General features: G+C 28.9%; 1 protein-coding gene across 1 annotated transcript; it reads right to left on the reverse strand.

Moving 5' to 3' along the window:
• LOC126699823 (disease resistance protein RPV1-like) lies at positions 1-10,313 on the reverse strand. Its single transcript, XM_050397799.1, has 5 exons — positions 9,811-10,313; positions 1,808-2,903; positions 1,407-1,682; positions 459-1,300; positions 1-4 (listed from the first exon to the last, which is right to left on the reverse strand). Exons 1-5 carry the CDS (start codon positions 10,311-10,313, stop codon positions 1-3), a joined length of 2,721 nt encoding a protein of 906 aa, XP_050253756.1.
• Between the last annotated feature and the right edge of the window lie 6,615 nt (positions 10,314-16,928).

Genomic DNA, 16,928 nt, shown 5'->3' on the forward strand with positions numbered 1-16,928 from the left:
TTACCTGTAACAACTTTTTTATCACTGCAAAAAACATGTCTATAAAGCCTTGATTGTCACCTAGTTTATTGCAATTTGAAAGATTGAGGGTTGGCTCAATTGAAGAATTTGGTTTCAATAGATCTGCTACCGTTTCCAATGAGGTACAATTAAATCCCCTAATATAATCAATATTTAATGGAAGCTTTGGCAATGATTGAAGACTCGTGCAATTATCCAGGTTCAAATGTCTCAAACTAGATAGTTGAGCGATGTTTCTCGGAAGGCAAACAAAATCATTTCCACTTAGATTTAATATGTTTAAAGAGAATAAGCAACTAATATCATTGGGGACTGCCCTAAGATTGCAGTCTCTTAGATCCAATTTGATTAGAGAACACAATCCCGATAGAGATAGAGAGGGCAATTCCACGGGATTTGGACATCTTGGCATTAAATAAAAAAGGAGGAAGTCATACCATGATTTAGATTTAGATGATGATAACCCCTTACATCCGCGGAAAGATAGTTGTTTAAGGTTATGTAAGAGACCAATGGAAGGAGGCACTTGTCTTATAGCAGTTCCACTCACATCAAGCTCCTCTATACTTCCTGCATTCCCCAAATTCTCAGGTAGTCTCTCAAGTTTTGAGCATCCAGAAATATCCACATCTTTAAGCAACCTCAAATTGAAAATGGTGTTGGGTAGACACACAAGATTTTTGCAATCCCTTAAATTAATTGAAGCTAGGTCAGTCAAATGCTCAATTGATGTGGGTAGTTTTGTAATAGCAGTACCATCCAAGTAAAGCTTACATACACGTTTCATGTTTCTCCCAAATTCTGGAATTTGTTTTACTTTTGAGCAATCAGAAAGAGTAAGAATCTTAAGAGACTCCATTTCAAACTTGTTTGGAAGAGTTTTGAGGCTTTTGCAAGCTTTTAGATTAAGAGAAGTTAGCTTTTTAAGAACTCCGATTGATGTGGGTAATTCTGTAATAGCAGTGTCATCCAAGTAAAGGTTTAATACAAGCATATCCTTCTCGAATTCTGGGATTTTTTTCACTTTTGAACAACCAGAAAGAATAAGAATTTCAAGAGACCTCATTTCAAATTTGTTTGGAAGACTTCTAAGATTTTTGCATCCTTTTAGATTAAGAATGGTAAGCTGTTTATGAACTCCGATTGATTTGTGCACCCTTAGTAAATTTATACAATCTTCTAAAAACAACTTCTCCAGAACTGGGATTTTGGTGACATCAGGGGTTTCAATGAGATTTTGAGACTTGTTTAATTTGATGAGTTTCAATCTCTCAAAAGACTGTTAAAAGCCCAAAAAAAAAGACAAAAAAAAAAAAATTAGCTTTTATCAAACCTTACAATTTAATGAAACCTAAAAAAGAGGTTTCCTATAGTTAATTAAATACCTTTGTTCCTTCCCAAAGTCGTTCAATGTAGCTGTAGCACATGTGAAGTTCAATAAGCTTATTTGATTGGAAACTTGATGGCAAAGATTTTGAAGAGTACCCACGCCAATCAAGAAATCTTAAGTCATTGGAAAGATGTTTAGGGTCATGCGTAAGGCGAACATTATTAATTATGAGCAATTTCAAATGTTGCATCATTAAAAAGGATTCGGGATTCCAATCTGCCTCTATTGGTTTGCGTAAATTTAGGACTATGCCTTCAATTGCTTCCGTTCCCTAATAATCAAGTACAAGAGGGATTAGTGAATTGCAAAATGTATGATTACCAAAACTACTCTAAGTTAAGCCATGTTAAATAATATAAAAAGGCATATGCTCCAGGTATTTCAATGGCATCATACCGTATTTGTTATCAGTACATTGTCAATGTCTTTATACAACCACAATCTGCTACGCTTCCCAGGATTTTTAGGGCACTCTTGAAGAACTATGTCCCGACCCATATCTCGTAATAAATCATGCATCCACAATCGATTCCAATGCAATTTTATGAGAGATTTGTCAATAAGATCCTCTAATCCAATTCCAGGGTATAGCTCGAGAGAATCTAGTATTTCTATGACTTTATCTCTATCCATTTGATTAAAAAAACATGCAATATTTAGGAATATTTTTTTGACTATTTCTTGTAAACCATCAAAACTTATTCGAAGCACATTGAGAATTCTACTTTCACCAAATTCGGTGAGCCTACCTACTTCACTTTTCCATATATCAATGCTTTTTCTGAACAAGAAAGAACCCAAAACTTCAAGGGCCAAAGGAAGCCCCTTAGAATAATCTACAAAAGCTTGAGATAGCTTTTCATAATCTTCTACTGGATGGTCCTTTTTAAAAGCTTTCAAACTAAAAAGTTTAAGAGCTTCATCATGATTCAATACTTTAGCCTCATATATTTCATTTACTTCATGATTCACCAACAAATGCCTATCTCTTGTTGTTATCATAATTCTACTACCTGAACCAAACCAACAATGCTCCCCAGCTAACTTCTTCAATTGGTCTAATTCAGTTACATCATCAAGAACAAGAAGAATCTTTTTGTTATGTAACCTATTCTTGATCATTTGAACTCCATCATCAACATCTTGTACATTCAATTTTTTGATCATCAAAAGTTTTTTCAAAAGTCTTTTTTGTAACTTGCATAAACCACATTTTTTAGATTCTTCCCTAACATTATCAAGGAAACAGCAAGCTTCAAATTTATTGGAAACCATTCTATAAACAACTCTTGCAAGAGTTGTCTTACCCATTCCTCCAGTCCCCCAAATTCCTATAATGCGAACATCACTTGACTCCATAGCTAAGTGTGACTTCAATTTCTCAACTCGGGATTCCATTCCTATTAGTCCTGAGAAGGTATGTGCTGAGAAGGTATTATCCAATTTATTTAATATCACTTCCACAATGTCTTGGATACATTCTGCCTCAGACCTACAAAGAAGAGAGAACAATAAATGTGAATCTGAATCTATGGCATTAAGTTTAGTAGGTTAAAACTGAAATTGGGACAAATAAATGTAATTGGTAAATTACATATTTTTTTTTTACTAATTATGTAATTTACCATTTTTTATTATGTAATCCTAAAATCCCTCTCTCTCTCTCTCTCTCTCTCTCTCTTATATTATATCTCTTTCTCTTCTCCGGTTCTCCCTCATCTTCACTCTCATGCAAAATTATCTAATGACTATCCAAATTACCATGAGATCCAATTCAACATCGATGGAAAATAAAGAAGCGAAGGAAACACAACCTATCTTCTAGCAGCCTCTAAGCTCTTAAAAATTTTGATTAGTTGTTAGAATCCAACTATCAGTATTCTGATTTCTGAGTCTGAACAGGCCCAATTTGAGAGAGAGAGAGAGAGAGAGAGAGAGAGAGAAATGACCAAGCCATTTTTGGATTGACAATCTCTCTGGGATTATCAGACCTACAATCCGAGCACTAATAAAAAACATGACAACCCACCCAACTGCTACAGATCGTATTTGAAGACTCACAATACATTTGATTAGACCATTTTTTTGGTGCTGCATTAAAGTATATGTCATTAAACTTTGATTTTATTTTCTTCCTCCCAGTTAGACAGAGAGTAGAGGCAGCCCAAGGACTCTCCGGTAAGCCACAAACTAATCATTAGACAGATATTAACAACCCTAAAATAAATTTAAGTCAACAAGCTAGATTTGCCACATGTAAAAGTCTTACAACAAATCCAACTAAGAAACCAAATCACTTATCTATTTCATATGAACCAATTGTTTTTCCTAAGACTTAGATTTTAACCATCGTTGCTTTACAAATCAAGGAAAATCATGACTTTTTTCTTTTTCTTTTCTAGTTGAGTTAGCCTTTAGGGAGATTTAATCTTACTAGAGAGAGGATAAGCGATTTTAGAATTTTCTCAAACATGAACTCGCGTAGGAAAAGGAAATTTGAGTTTATTTTTATCTACGTGGCGGTACTGTTGCCAATTGGTGTAACAGGAAAAATAATTTATTATTTTCCTGTTTAACACATCAGTTTTTTTTAATCCAAGAGATAATGACATGAACTAAACTAACACAGCACTGAAAATGTTAAGGACCAAATTGACACAATTAAAAGATTAGAGACCAAATTGAAATATGGTGTAGATAATAGGGACTAACTATGTAATTTACTCTTAAAAAAAATCAATGAGTTGTTATCATCTTTTGTAACTCATAACTCCTCATTTTCTTTAGTATTGTAACTTATGCCTACTCATCTTCTCAAAAAACTAAAAAAATGAAAACCTCAAATTTTATTAATAGACAATAATTGCACAATATATTAACATATAATACAATGAACTCCAATTGTAACAAAAGAATCCTGACAAAAAAGGTATGGCTTTATTAACTTTTCATTTTTTTTTTCAAGTTATTTTTATCTTTTCCTTTCTATATTTTATCAAATTTCTTTTCCTTTTTGAGGTTAGTTCTTATTTTCTTTGATAAACAGTATAGATAGAAAATAGTTTATTTTAACATTGCTGTTGATGTTCTTCATAGATAGAAAGTCACTGAGAAATTCAACAAAATTTTGAAGCCAAGAGAGAGAGAGACATGGAATCCATCCCTTCTCTTGATATTGATGGAATTCTATTTCGAAACTTCCTTTTTAATTAATGATAAAAGAAGAGGTACAAAGTTTTCCACACCATTTATCTTAATGCTGATGAAGTTCTATAATTGTTGATGTTCTCCATAGATAAGGTTATAATTGATTTTTTTTTTTTTATATGGCAAATCTAGTACCATTTCTATTATTAATTATTGATGTTTAGACTTTTTTTCTTTTACATTGTTTTGTTGAAATAATTTACTTATTATATTTTAACATATTCATTATAGTTTATTTGAGCATTTGCCCCCCATATATATATATATATAAACAAAACATTCTAATCAGAGTCAAACTTAAATTAATAGAAAACCACATAAAATAACAATAAAAAGCCCAAGTATATGATAATAACAACATCTCTTCTCAAAAAAAAAAAATATATATATATATATTTTTAATAACATGTTTGCTTAATATATATATATATATATATATATTTTATAATAAGTTGAAAAAAAAATCGTGCGAGCCAATAACTAGTATGTATATATATATATATATATATATATATATATATATATATATATATATAATTAGAGACCTCATGTGGAAATGCATGAGATTCTGCTAAATGGCGCATTTTATGACATTGTTTTCATTTGAGCTTCCACCTCATTCAAGTTTAGCATCTATGTCAAACTATTAAGTAATGACATTTTTTTTTCTTTTCATTATTTCAATTTAAAATAACAACAGAATTGTCAAAATATTAATCTAATAATGAGTTATGGAGTGACATAGCATTCAAAAAGGTTACACTAGATGTAAATCTATATGATGTTAACATCACCCTTAACTTTTCATTAAAAGAGTAATTTGAAAAATTAACATTTGGATTATATTTCACAAAAAAATTGGATTATATTATATCTTTCTATCTATTTTGTCAAAAAAAAAAAAAAAATTATTTAGTTCTACCCTCCATATTTGCTAAATATTAAGATGATCGAAAATCAGTAACTATCTTATCATAAATTGTAAAAATTTCAAGTTTTTTATTTATTTAAATTTTTTTTAACTTCAAAATTATATTGTGGATCAATTAGCAACAAATAACATCTGAGTAACATGAAATTAACGTGTACATTAAGAGCAACAAATACATGTAATGTAATGGTCCGATTTTCAAATTTTTATCCAATAATAATTTATAGAGGTAAATCATCAAAAAAAAAAAAAAAAATTATAGAGGTATGAAATCGTCAAAGAATTATAACATGTGTATCGTGATCCCCTCTGTAGTGGGTGCACTCTTCTTGCACCAACTGGCTAGCATTTATTAAAGAATTCTATAAATTACATAACCTCCCTAAATTAAACTCTAAAATTTTAAAATTTGTAACTAAAACCATTAACTTCTTTCCTTTTTTCTTTTTTTTTTTAATTATTTCAATTTGTGCCATTAATAAGTTACAATTAACTAAAAGTATCAGAAATTGACATAAGTTATGACTCATGCCTGCCTAAAAAAAAATCATTCCATGTGAAATTGTAAGATATTTGGTACAATATATGAGAGTTTTAGAATTATATAATAATTAGTCATTTAGTTCTTGTCACCAAAACATTCACATTAAAATTATATAAGCTTATGTCAAAATCATATCATATCATATGCTAAGATAATTAAAATTAGATTTAATACAACATTCCTTGAGATTTGTTGAGATGACACTCCTCCCAAACATTTATATAAAATGGAAGATGGCGGTCATTTTCTTTTTCCAGTGACCCCACAAGGGTGTGACCCTCCCTCTTGGGACAATACACAGGACATCACATCGTAAATGTCTTATTTGTGAGCTATTCATATAATATGAGCAATTTATGCATAGCTATTTTTTATGTTAAGATCTATATATAGGACTTTATTATTTGTTGTATTATTGTAGAAATTTGATTTATGTTATACTTGCTTTATTGAACTCATTTCATGGTTAGATCCTAAAGAAATTTTATTTCTTCATGAATATATCTTGCATTAGGATCTTTCAACTTAACTTTATTCCAGTGTAGAGCAGCCCTATTTTGTTTTTTGTTTTTTGTTTTGTTTTTTTTTTTAACTTGAATTAGTCTAATTAAATTACTTTTCACTAGTCATTGGAATTTTTTATTGTCATCTTTCAAAGAGTATATATAAGCTTTGAGGATGGCAAGATGAGTCATTTATCAATTTCATGATGCTGAAATTTAATTATATTGGAAAGATGCATAAGCTGGAAGCCTAAAATCATGAAAATAGAAGTTCTTTTCAAGAAAAAGGATGGAAGTGTGGTAATGAGTTCGGCCAAGTTTAGAATAATGTATTGTCCAAAATGCATTTTGCAGCTTATGTTGATGTCAGTTGATCATCATTGGATGATATTGAATAAACAAAATGTCATACTGAATCCAACGATGGTAGAACCATGATAAAAGGCTCATATTTAATTTGTGTTGTGAATTAGATAGAAAAGAAATTTCAGACAGAATCATATAATTAATTTTATTCTTTTTTTGAGAAAATTAATTTTATTCTTTTAAGACTCTTTTGTAGTAATTTTACAACGGTAGTTTTTGTTTGTTGCTTTATCTTAAATTTTAGATTGCTCATATAATCCTCTTCGATTTTCCAGATTTTAACTATCCTTAATTCCTTCATTAATTTAAATGTAATTAAGAATAATTTGATTTTAAAAGATAACCCTCTCTTCATCACTAAATTACAATACAATAAAGATTTACCCTTTACAAAAGCCACACAATGTTTGTAAATTTAAAAAATTCTCTCGTTACCAATAAATCTAATTGTGTGAATGTATACATCCAAATTTATGGATTATCATAAAAACAACTAAGTTCCAAATGATAATTATCAGGAAGGTGCATCTCACTTATAACACATATGAAAAACATCAAAATTAAAGTTTGGTTATGCTAACAACAACAAAAGTAAAAAAGAAGTGTACAATTAAAAACATCCGGACCACACAACCATCAAGAAGTAGTTAATACTTTCAGACCCAAAATCCAAACACCCAAAAACAGATGCAAAAATGAAATGCATGTACCAGCACAAATATGAACATAATAACCCATCTTCTTCATTGGGTTATGGAGTGATTATATACCATGAAGAAAGGGCCACAAAAGGAAAAATAAAACATAACACTTTGTTTGAGAATTCCTCAAGGAATGAAATGAGTAAATTTTAAAGGAATAGAATGTATTAATGTAATGGGAAGGAATGGAAGGGATTTCTTTTGGAAATTAAAGAATAGAAGAGAAATGAATCTTGCTTGGAAAGAATGAAAGAGAATTAAGAAATCTTACTTGGATGTTTTAAAATAAAGGAATGAAAGTAAGTAACCTATTTGAAGTAACAGAGAAAAGAATAGAATCATTTTATAATAATATTACTATTAGACCGTTATATATATATATATATATATATATAATCATGACCTTGTAATTGAAGATTTGCTTTCTCATGATTTTGTATTTGTATTGAATTTTATTGAGTAAATTAAATATTGTCCACCAGTCAATTTTATATGGTTTCTAGAGGTTGTGATTGGGTCCAATGGATGTCCAGTTATTTAATATTATTATTATTATTTATCTCCTTATGTCATGTGGACAATATAAATAGAATAAAAATATTGACCTGGCCTTTCTCAAAAGAAAAAAAATATTGACCTGGTTTAATATACTCTTCCTAACCATTCTCCAAAAAAAAAAAAAAAAAAAAAAAAAAAAAACCTCTTCCTAACATAATTAAACTTTATTGTTAAAGCGTCTTATATCTAACGTACCTTTATCTTTACATAGTTGTTTGTGTGTAATAATTTCAATAAAACGTAAGCAAGAAGTGATTTCTGATTGTAATGGCAAAACTTGGGATTGTCTACTCTTTTCTTTATTTGACTTTGCTTAGACGGAAACCTGTGTAGTTAAAATAAATAACAAAAGGAAAATACCTGCGCATTGTATTTTTTTTTTGGGAGAGAGATCGCATTGTCTGGGTTATTTAATGTTATCTTTGCTCAGTGGGCATTATACAACTTTGCTATGAACATAACTTATTCCATAATTTTTTTACAATTTCTTTTATAGGAACATACTTTCACATGAACTCATAACTAAAGTCACTTTTATTTTACACCACTAAAATCAATAAGAAGTTTTGATTTTAAAAGATAACTATCTCTATCTAAAAAAAACACATCACTCCTTTTTTTTTTTTTTTCTCCCACCTTTCAACATATGAGATTGTTCCTCTATCCTGTTAATATATATATATATATATATATTTGTTTCTTTTTATTTTGATAAGTTTAAGCTCATCATAGTCTCTCTTCTTTTTCCTTTTCTTTTAAAGTAAACTCATCATATTTTGTACCTAAAATTTTGTCATGTTACCTTTTAACTATTTAATGATAACTTTTTTAGTAATTAAAAGATTAAACCATCATATCATATTTTGTTTTTATATTTGTATAGAGTACATTATATTCTATGTAATGAAAGTTGGTCTTAGAAGGGTATAGATTTATTAATGCCAGCCAGATTCAAAACTTTTCAAAATTAACTAACTTAGGACATGTTTGGTAACTGTTTTTCCCCAAATTTTTTGTTTCCAAAAACAATTTTCTATTTTTAAAATTAAAAAATTTGTTTAACAACTCAAAATAGACAGAAAATAAAAACTATTCTCCAAATTCAATTTGTGAAGGAAACTGAAATCATGCAAAATGTTGTTTTTAGTTTCTAGTTTTCAAAATTGAATGAAAACACACATAATTTAATGAATCTGTTCCATTTAATGAGTTAAGATTAGAGTTCAAATCCTAGTAACAACATATTTTAGTATTTTTTACTTTTTCTTCAAAAAACTTTTTTTTTTTTTTTAATTTCAACTAACCAAACATGTTTTTGATTTAAAAAATACAAGAAAATTGTTTTTCCTTTATATTTCCAATTTTTTTTTTTTTGAAAATAGAAAACAAAAACTGTTATCAAACATAACCTTAGTCTCTAAATTGGTAAGTTCAACTTAGACCCTAATCTGTTACTCATTTTCTTATTTCTCACAATAATTAGGAACAAGTTGGTAAGTTTTGAAAAATCATGGACCTGACTAGCATTAACTAAAACCATCCAAAGCAGCTAAATGTTATTTAACCATAAATATTTTGAATTAAATTACCTCTTTGGTAAATGCCATCCTGGGCTATTGGCCACTTCTTTCAAAATAGCTTTCCATTTCTGCACCTTCTCTGTGTTCTCCTTGAAACGTTGTTCGTGTTCATCAAAAGCTTGTTTGAAAGTTCCTATCTGCTTCCTTACATCAGATGGATCCACATTATAAAAAATAGGTAAAACTATCATTCCCGTCTTGGTTATGCATCCAATGATCTCTTCAAGTTCCTCTAGGCACCAAGTTGAAGATGCATAATTTTTTGAGAGAATGACAATAGCAAACCTTGATTCTTTTATTGCTTTCATGACTGTAGGTGAAATTAATTTTCCCCTCTCAAGTTTTTCATCATCTATAAAGGTGTAAATGCCCTTTTGACCCAAAGCAGTATATAAATGGCTCGTAAAACCATTGCGGGTGTCCTCACCTCTAAAACTGAGGAATACTTCATATGTCAATTGATGGGTGGAAGAGGAAGATGATGAGGCTCTTTCAGTGTTCATGGAAGCCATTGAAAATATCCTGATAAATTTTCAATCACAATTTAGATAAAATGTACACTCAATTAAAACTGAAGATTAAATTAAAGGAAAATAAATTAGGAAATAGGAAAAGAAAGAAATAAAAGATATGGACGCAGGAAAGAAAAGTGAGAACTTGCAGATTTGGTGAATTGCAGTGAGTATTATAAAGCTCTAAAATCTCTTGAAACAACGCGAGCGGATATCTGATACTAGAAAAAGTTTATACTAGAAGAAATTGGAGAAAGAGAAACTTCTTGATTCCAGTTGTAATGTCCTATCTTTTATTCTTTTTGACCAACTTAAGTTCTTTTCATATTGCTTTCGTTTTATCTGTTCAGAATTCAAATGCCATTATGATGTGATATGCATAAATGCTGAAGAAGGGGTACAAGCAGTGCATGATTTCTTTCTTTTTCTCATATGCCATTATGATGTGATTAGCCTAGGCAATATGCTCTGTTTGTTTCACAATAATTAGGGACCATCTGTACGCACATTATATCTTGCATTTTGACCAACTATAAGAGCATTATACATTAATTATCAATTTTAGAAAATTTTTATGAGAAATTAAAAAAGTTGTAATAAAAATGAGTTACTTTTTTTTATTTTTCTATAAAAAGTTTCTTAAAGTAAAACCCAAGTCCTATCTATATTGCTTTGTTCTACCTGTTTGGATACCAAATGCAATGTGAACAGCATAAATGCTTCACTGGAAACTTGATGACAAATACATGCACTAGGATTGTGTTTGGTAATTCTACTCTGGGAATGTATTCCGTTGAGAGAAGAAATTATTGATTGGTGGTTGAGAACCCTTTCTCTATTATTTTAATTTTCTTTTAGGACAAAATTTAGTTACAAAATTGGTTATAGCTTAAAGCTACAACCTTACTTAATATATTTTTATTGGAAGTGAATTTTGACAAATCCACCATTGGATTACATTGTCTTCTTATATCCTCAATGTTTGCAAAATTTCTAGAAAATTAAAGATTAATAGCTATGTCATCAATAAATTATTTAAATTGCAAGTTTTTGTAGTTTAAAACTATGCATAAAATATAAACTTATAGATCATATAGTAAATAATTTCTGATTAACACAAAATTTAACATGTGTATTAATAGCGTAAAGAACATGCAATTTAACGGTTAGATTTTTAAAATATGTAGTAATTTTTATTTTATTGAGGAAGTTTGTAGTCTTAGGCTATAACCAATTTTATAGCTAAACTTTGTCTTTTCTTTTATCCACCAAATGTTGCTCTTTAGGTCATTTAAGAAAACAATCTTTTTATAATCAATATATTAAGGCCAAATTGAAAAATAAGGGACTATTGTTTTAAGCGAACTTGCTCTTTAATTTCTATTTAAAATTAATTTCTTGCCTTACATGTGTTTGCGCATGCATGTTCTTTTAGCACACGTGTTCTTCATTGTTCATATTTCTTTCTAAATTGTGTGAAGTGGTTAGCAAAGTTAAAAAAATATCAACAACCTACTAACTTGTTTATAAAGTGATTGTATCTTATATTTACTCTTCTTGCTCTTGTTTCTACTACATCTATAACATGAACATTCTCAAAAATAAATTTTGTTAGAAGTATATGGCTAAATTATTAAATATATTATTTCTTAATAATTTAAACTTTTTATTTCTTTAAGTTAAAGTATTGAATAAAAGAGATGGACGTGTGAAAAGTGAAAACTTACAAATATGAGAAATAAATTTGCAGTAGTGATTGTAAAGCTCACTATTCTAAGAGATAGTGGGAGGCCCACTATCTCTTAGAAAGTAGAAACAACACATAATTCAATTCCTCTTATATAATTTATTGTTTAATAAATGAATGATCACCATTCTTTCTTTTGTTTGCGAGTTTGTGAGAGAGAGAGAGAGGAGGGAGGCATTACTAAAACCAATGTCACCACAAAATTCACAACATTCTTACAACTACACTCAATTTGCCAACTACCTTGCACATGGGCCATTAAAAAAAAATTAATTAATAGTGATAGGCCCAGGTGAAGGGTAGTAGTGAAATTGGGTATTGTAAATTCTTATGAATTTTGTGGTGATCCGAGCATTGTTGGCCATTCACATCCTCTGTTTTCAGTGAAGTCTACATTTTTTTTTTTTTTTAAACAAAGTGGATGTGGAAGTCTCCCTCTCTTTCCAGGAATCTCAAACTGAAAATTATTTAACTCAGGCTATTATGATTATTACTTTTGCAGAAATTTAATTAACTAATGTTAAATCAATACAAAAGCATCCTCGCTGTTTTTAATGAATTCTTTAAGCATCAATCCTCTTGATCCTATATACAGTTAGCTTTTCACAAAATAGTATTAAGAGAAGAACGTTTGTAATTTAACAATCGCAGTGGATATAAGAGGAGAATTTCAGATACTAATACTATAAAACAAAAGTGAAACACAAAAACCAGGATAATATCTTTGTCATCATCCAAATATAAATTGAATCGCAAACTAAATATCAATTCAAAAAAAAAAAAAAATCAAAGAATTCACACAAAGCATTGCACAAGAGAAGAGAGAGGACCTTGAGTATGCGGATCACGTTGTCAAGATCGAGGAGACGAATAAGCTTGAACAATTGGTGGTACAAAACTTTCCTTGTGCTCTGTTTGAGAAGAGAAAAAACAGAGAGACAATAATTGAAGAGGGAGACTATTAGTATTAAGTTGGAGAGTTGAGGAAAGTTGTAGGAAGTTTTGTGATTGGAATTGGCTTTACTTGATTACTCAAGGACGTAACGTTCCTTGTAACCAGTATAAAGTTTTGTTTAAACAAATTTTTTACTTGAACTTTTTATTTATTTATGTTTTTTGGGATAAGTAATTTAGTGGAAATTTGATGACAATTACTCTTACACATTATGCCTTTCAAGAAAAGAGAAGAAAGATTAACTTCTTGGTAATGGTGGCCAGCAATAAACTCCTGTTCATATTACTTTTTTACAAACTATAAAATTCTATTCATATTGCTTTCTTTCTATCTATTGATAATTCAGATGCCATCGTGTTGTGACACGTAAAATCTGTAAACTTTATTTATTTATTAATTTTTTTTTTTTGAGAAATAGAATCCTATAACTAATAATACAGCTATACCTATTAGCTTATTATAAACTTTATTTAAATTCATTTCATTTAGGGTTTTTTTAGTAGGACAAAATTTGACTACTAATTTGATTATAGATTTCAAAATACAACCAAGTTCGTAGGTAAACTTTCTTCTTCTTAATAAGGTTGATTAGTCTTTTTTGATAAGTAGGAATATTTTATGACAAAAGCAGAGGAGGATGCAATCAAAGTGTAGAAAAATACACAGAGTGACTTATTAGACATCAAGAAACTGAAATGAAGAGATAAATGTTCAAATTTTATCTTCTTAAAAATTTAAATTGTTCGAAAAGGTTTTTAAAAAAAGGTAAGTTTCTTTTTTTCTTTTTTTCTTTTTTTGATGAAAAAAAAAGGTAAGTTAGTCTACTACTTGGGACTCTCCTCTAAATCAAAACATTTTAATATAAAACATTTTCTAAAAATTGCTTTGTGCCTTTCTGGTATTTTAAGTAGCTAAAATCCTTTAGGAAAAAAATCTTTTCATAATCAATAAAAAATATTAAATCCAAATTGAATAATAAAATACTATTCATTAAGCAAAATTGCTCATTTATTTCTACTTTAAATTAATTTTTTTTTCCTTATATTTATGTGTGTGCACACGTTTTCGGTGCACACAAATGTGTTTTTTATTCGTCATTATATCTTTCTAAATTGTGTGAAGTAATTAGCAGGATTTAAAAATTATCAAAAACTTATCAATTAGTTATAGAGTGATTGTACCACATATTTACTCTTCTTGTTTCTACTACAACTATAACACAAACATTTTCAATAATAAATATTCCCAAAATTAGACTTCGGAATAAAAATGAATATATTTTTCTAAAAGGCTATTTGACTTTCTACGTTGAAAGGAAAATTATTTCAAATTTAGTGTAAAATCAATCATAAATTATTTCATGATTTAAAAAGAATATCAAATTCGATTTTGATAATTAAATGAATGATTAAAAAAATATTAGAAAACAAATAAGTTGTATATTTTTTATTAATTTTTTTTAATATTGATTGGATATTAATTCAATTTTTCATGTATAATTAGACTTTAATTTTATCATATTTTCATTCTTTTAACTTTAATTTTTTTTTGGCTTATGTCTTGGCCCCCTAAACCAGATTTCTGGTTTCGTCCCTAGTATTAAACAAAAAACTCTTATTTATTTATTTGACGATCACTACAAGAGGAGAAATTCATATATAAAAAAATAGGAAAACACAAAAACTCAATAAACAAATTTAATGTTCCTCCCCTTTTCCCTCTGCTTTCTCATCATTATTCAAATTAAATATAAATTTAATAATAAAAAAAAAAAAAACAACAGAGAATTCTGAAAATCACACAAAGAAAGCATTGCATAAGAGAAGAGAGAGGACCTCGAGGGTGCGGATCAGTTTGTCAAGGTCGAGTAGATGAAGATGCTCAAACGATTGGTCGCAAAAAGAACTTTGTGTGTGCTCAGTTTGAGAAAAGAGAGAATATAATAGAGATCACACAGACTGTAGGGTATATAGAGAAGTTGTTGACAGTAATGGACTAATAATGGTGACTAACTTTATATAAAGTGTGAGGTTCTGTTCATGGTAGAGAGTTCAGGAAAGTTCCAGGAAGTTTCCACTTGTAAAAATATCAAAATCATAACTTTTTTTTTTTTTTTTTTTGCTGAATAAAATCATAACTTTATTACGCATAATGCATAACGTAAAATCTCTAAAAATTACTAAAATCAAAACAAAATACTATGTGACTTTTAAATATATATATATATATATATATTGAGACTCTTATTATGGAGGCGAAATTTTAACAAATCAAACTGTTGAACAATCAGACTCCTTTCAATGTTTTCATAATGCTTATGTGCGATTCTATGCTTTAGAATAAGTTTACTAATAAGTTTACTAATAAGTTGGATCGAGCTAGGATCTAAGTCCGCGAGTGTGAAATTTATAACTAACAAACATATGATTATATACTTACAAACATATGTACATTTATATATACGAGCTTATGTACAAGCACAACATATACATTATAATTTTTTCTATATAATATTTAAGCCCAATTTGTCTAATAAAATACCACTCATGTGAATATCAAGCAGTATTTTAATGTTAGAAACCCATAAAAATATTGTATAATTATTATATTGTATTTATTCATTGGATTTTATTTTATTTTATATCTATATAAGTTGTATTGTATTTTTTTCATATTCAAATTTCCACTTAAAATTCTCAATAAAGATTTTTAATAATTCGATAAGCCTCAAGTACAGTTTCTATAAATTTTTGTTAGACTGATAAAATGATTAAATTATTACAATTTTAAACCATATAATAACCATTTGTGTGTCTAAACCTTTAAAGAAAACAATATCATTTTTTCAAAGTTTATTATATAATTATATATTTCCAAATTTTATTATTTATACATTTTTATGAAAAATAAAGTCACAACATAAATTTTTGAGAAAGTCCTATCCACTTTCCGCGTTCTTCTTGATAATATTTGCGCGTTTAATCGTGGTCCACTTTTGCATTGTTTTTACTTTTTGGTTTTAGTGTTTAACCATAGCCCACTTTCCACTCTTTTGAACAGAGGAAAATAGGACACAGATGGTGACTAGCTAAAGCATAAAGTTCAATTCTGAATATGTATGGAAATGGAAGGGGCTGCACACTCAAATTCACGTTCAATTTCAATTGAATTTCAATACATACACACGGACCACAACTGGTACTTGCTAGAAAAAAAAAAAAAAAAAAATTAGGTGCACTAATGACACTTAATCACAAGAGAAACATGTAAAAGTGATGATGTTATAATAACGACTTGGCACATCAACATTTGTGAGAAAAAAATTAGAAAACTTTGTGTCCTCAACATTAGTCTTCAGATTATATATTTTTTTTTCTATGCATGCCATTTTACTGCCGATTTCATAAATGCCTTAGTAGAAACTTGACACATTTGCATAAAAGTAGATTTTAAAGGTAGATCTTGCAAGGCGGATTTCTTGTTTTCTTCTCCACCCAATTTAGGTACCAACTATTTTTTGGGACAAAATTAATTAGATAGAAAAAGGAGAAGAAGATATCTAGTGCAATGGTTGCATACAATCGATTTCTCAGGACACATGGGTCTATATTGTGTTATTTAATTTGTATCTTTTACATTCAAGTTTTTAGAATACCAAACTTTTTTAGCGTAACAAACTAAAATGATTTCTGTTTAGTGATGCAAAAATTGGTGCTTCAACATGCATGAGAGACTTAGTTGAACTATATGATTGATAAACACCATTAACTATTATAATGGGTCAAAGAAATGATAATTCCCCATGTCACTAACACAAAAAATGAAACACTTGCAAGATTCTCAATTTTCCCTCCTTATCTTCTATCTGCTCCGTACCAAACTAGCCACAAAAGCTTCAAACTCAAATTTGTAT

This window comes from Quercus robur, chromosome 9, assembly GCF_932294415.1.
Source record: "Quercus robur chromosome 9, dhQueRobu3.1, whole genome shotgun sequence".
Lineage (NCBI taxonomy): Eukaryota > Viridiplantae > Streptophyta > Magnoliopsida > Fagales > Fagaceae > Quercus > Quercus robur.

What these genes read in the sequence shown, in the direction of transcription:
- LOC126699823 (XM_050397799.1), bottom strand. Translation starts at nt 10,313, where the DNA reads ATGGCTTCCATGAACACTGAAAGAGCCTCATCATCTTCCTCTTCCACC. An exon ending in ATGTACTGATAACAAATACG is followed by an intron (nt 1,683 to 1,807) that starts GTATGATGCCAT and finishes CTTGATTATTAG; the next exon opens with GGAACGGAAGCAATTGAAGG. An exon ending in GACTTTGGGAAGGAACAAAG is followed by an intron (nt 1,301 to 1,406) that starts GTATTTAATTAA and finishes GGCTTTTAACAG; the next exon opens with TCTTTTGAGAGATTGAAACT.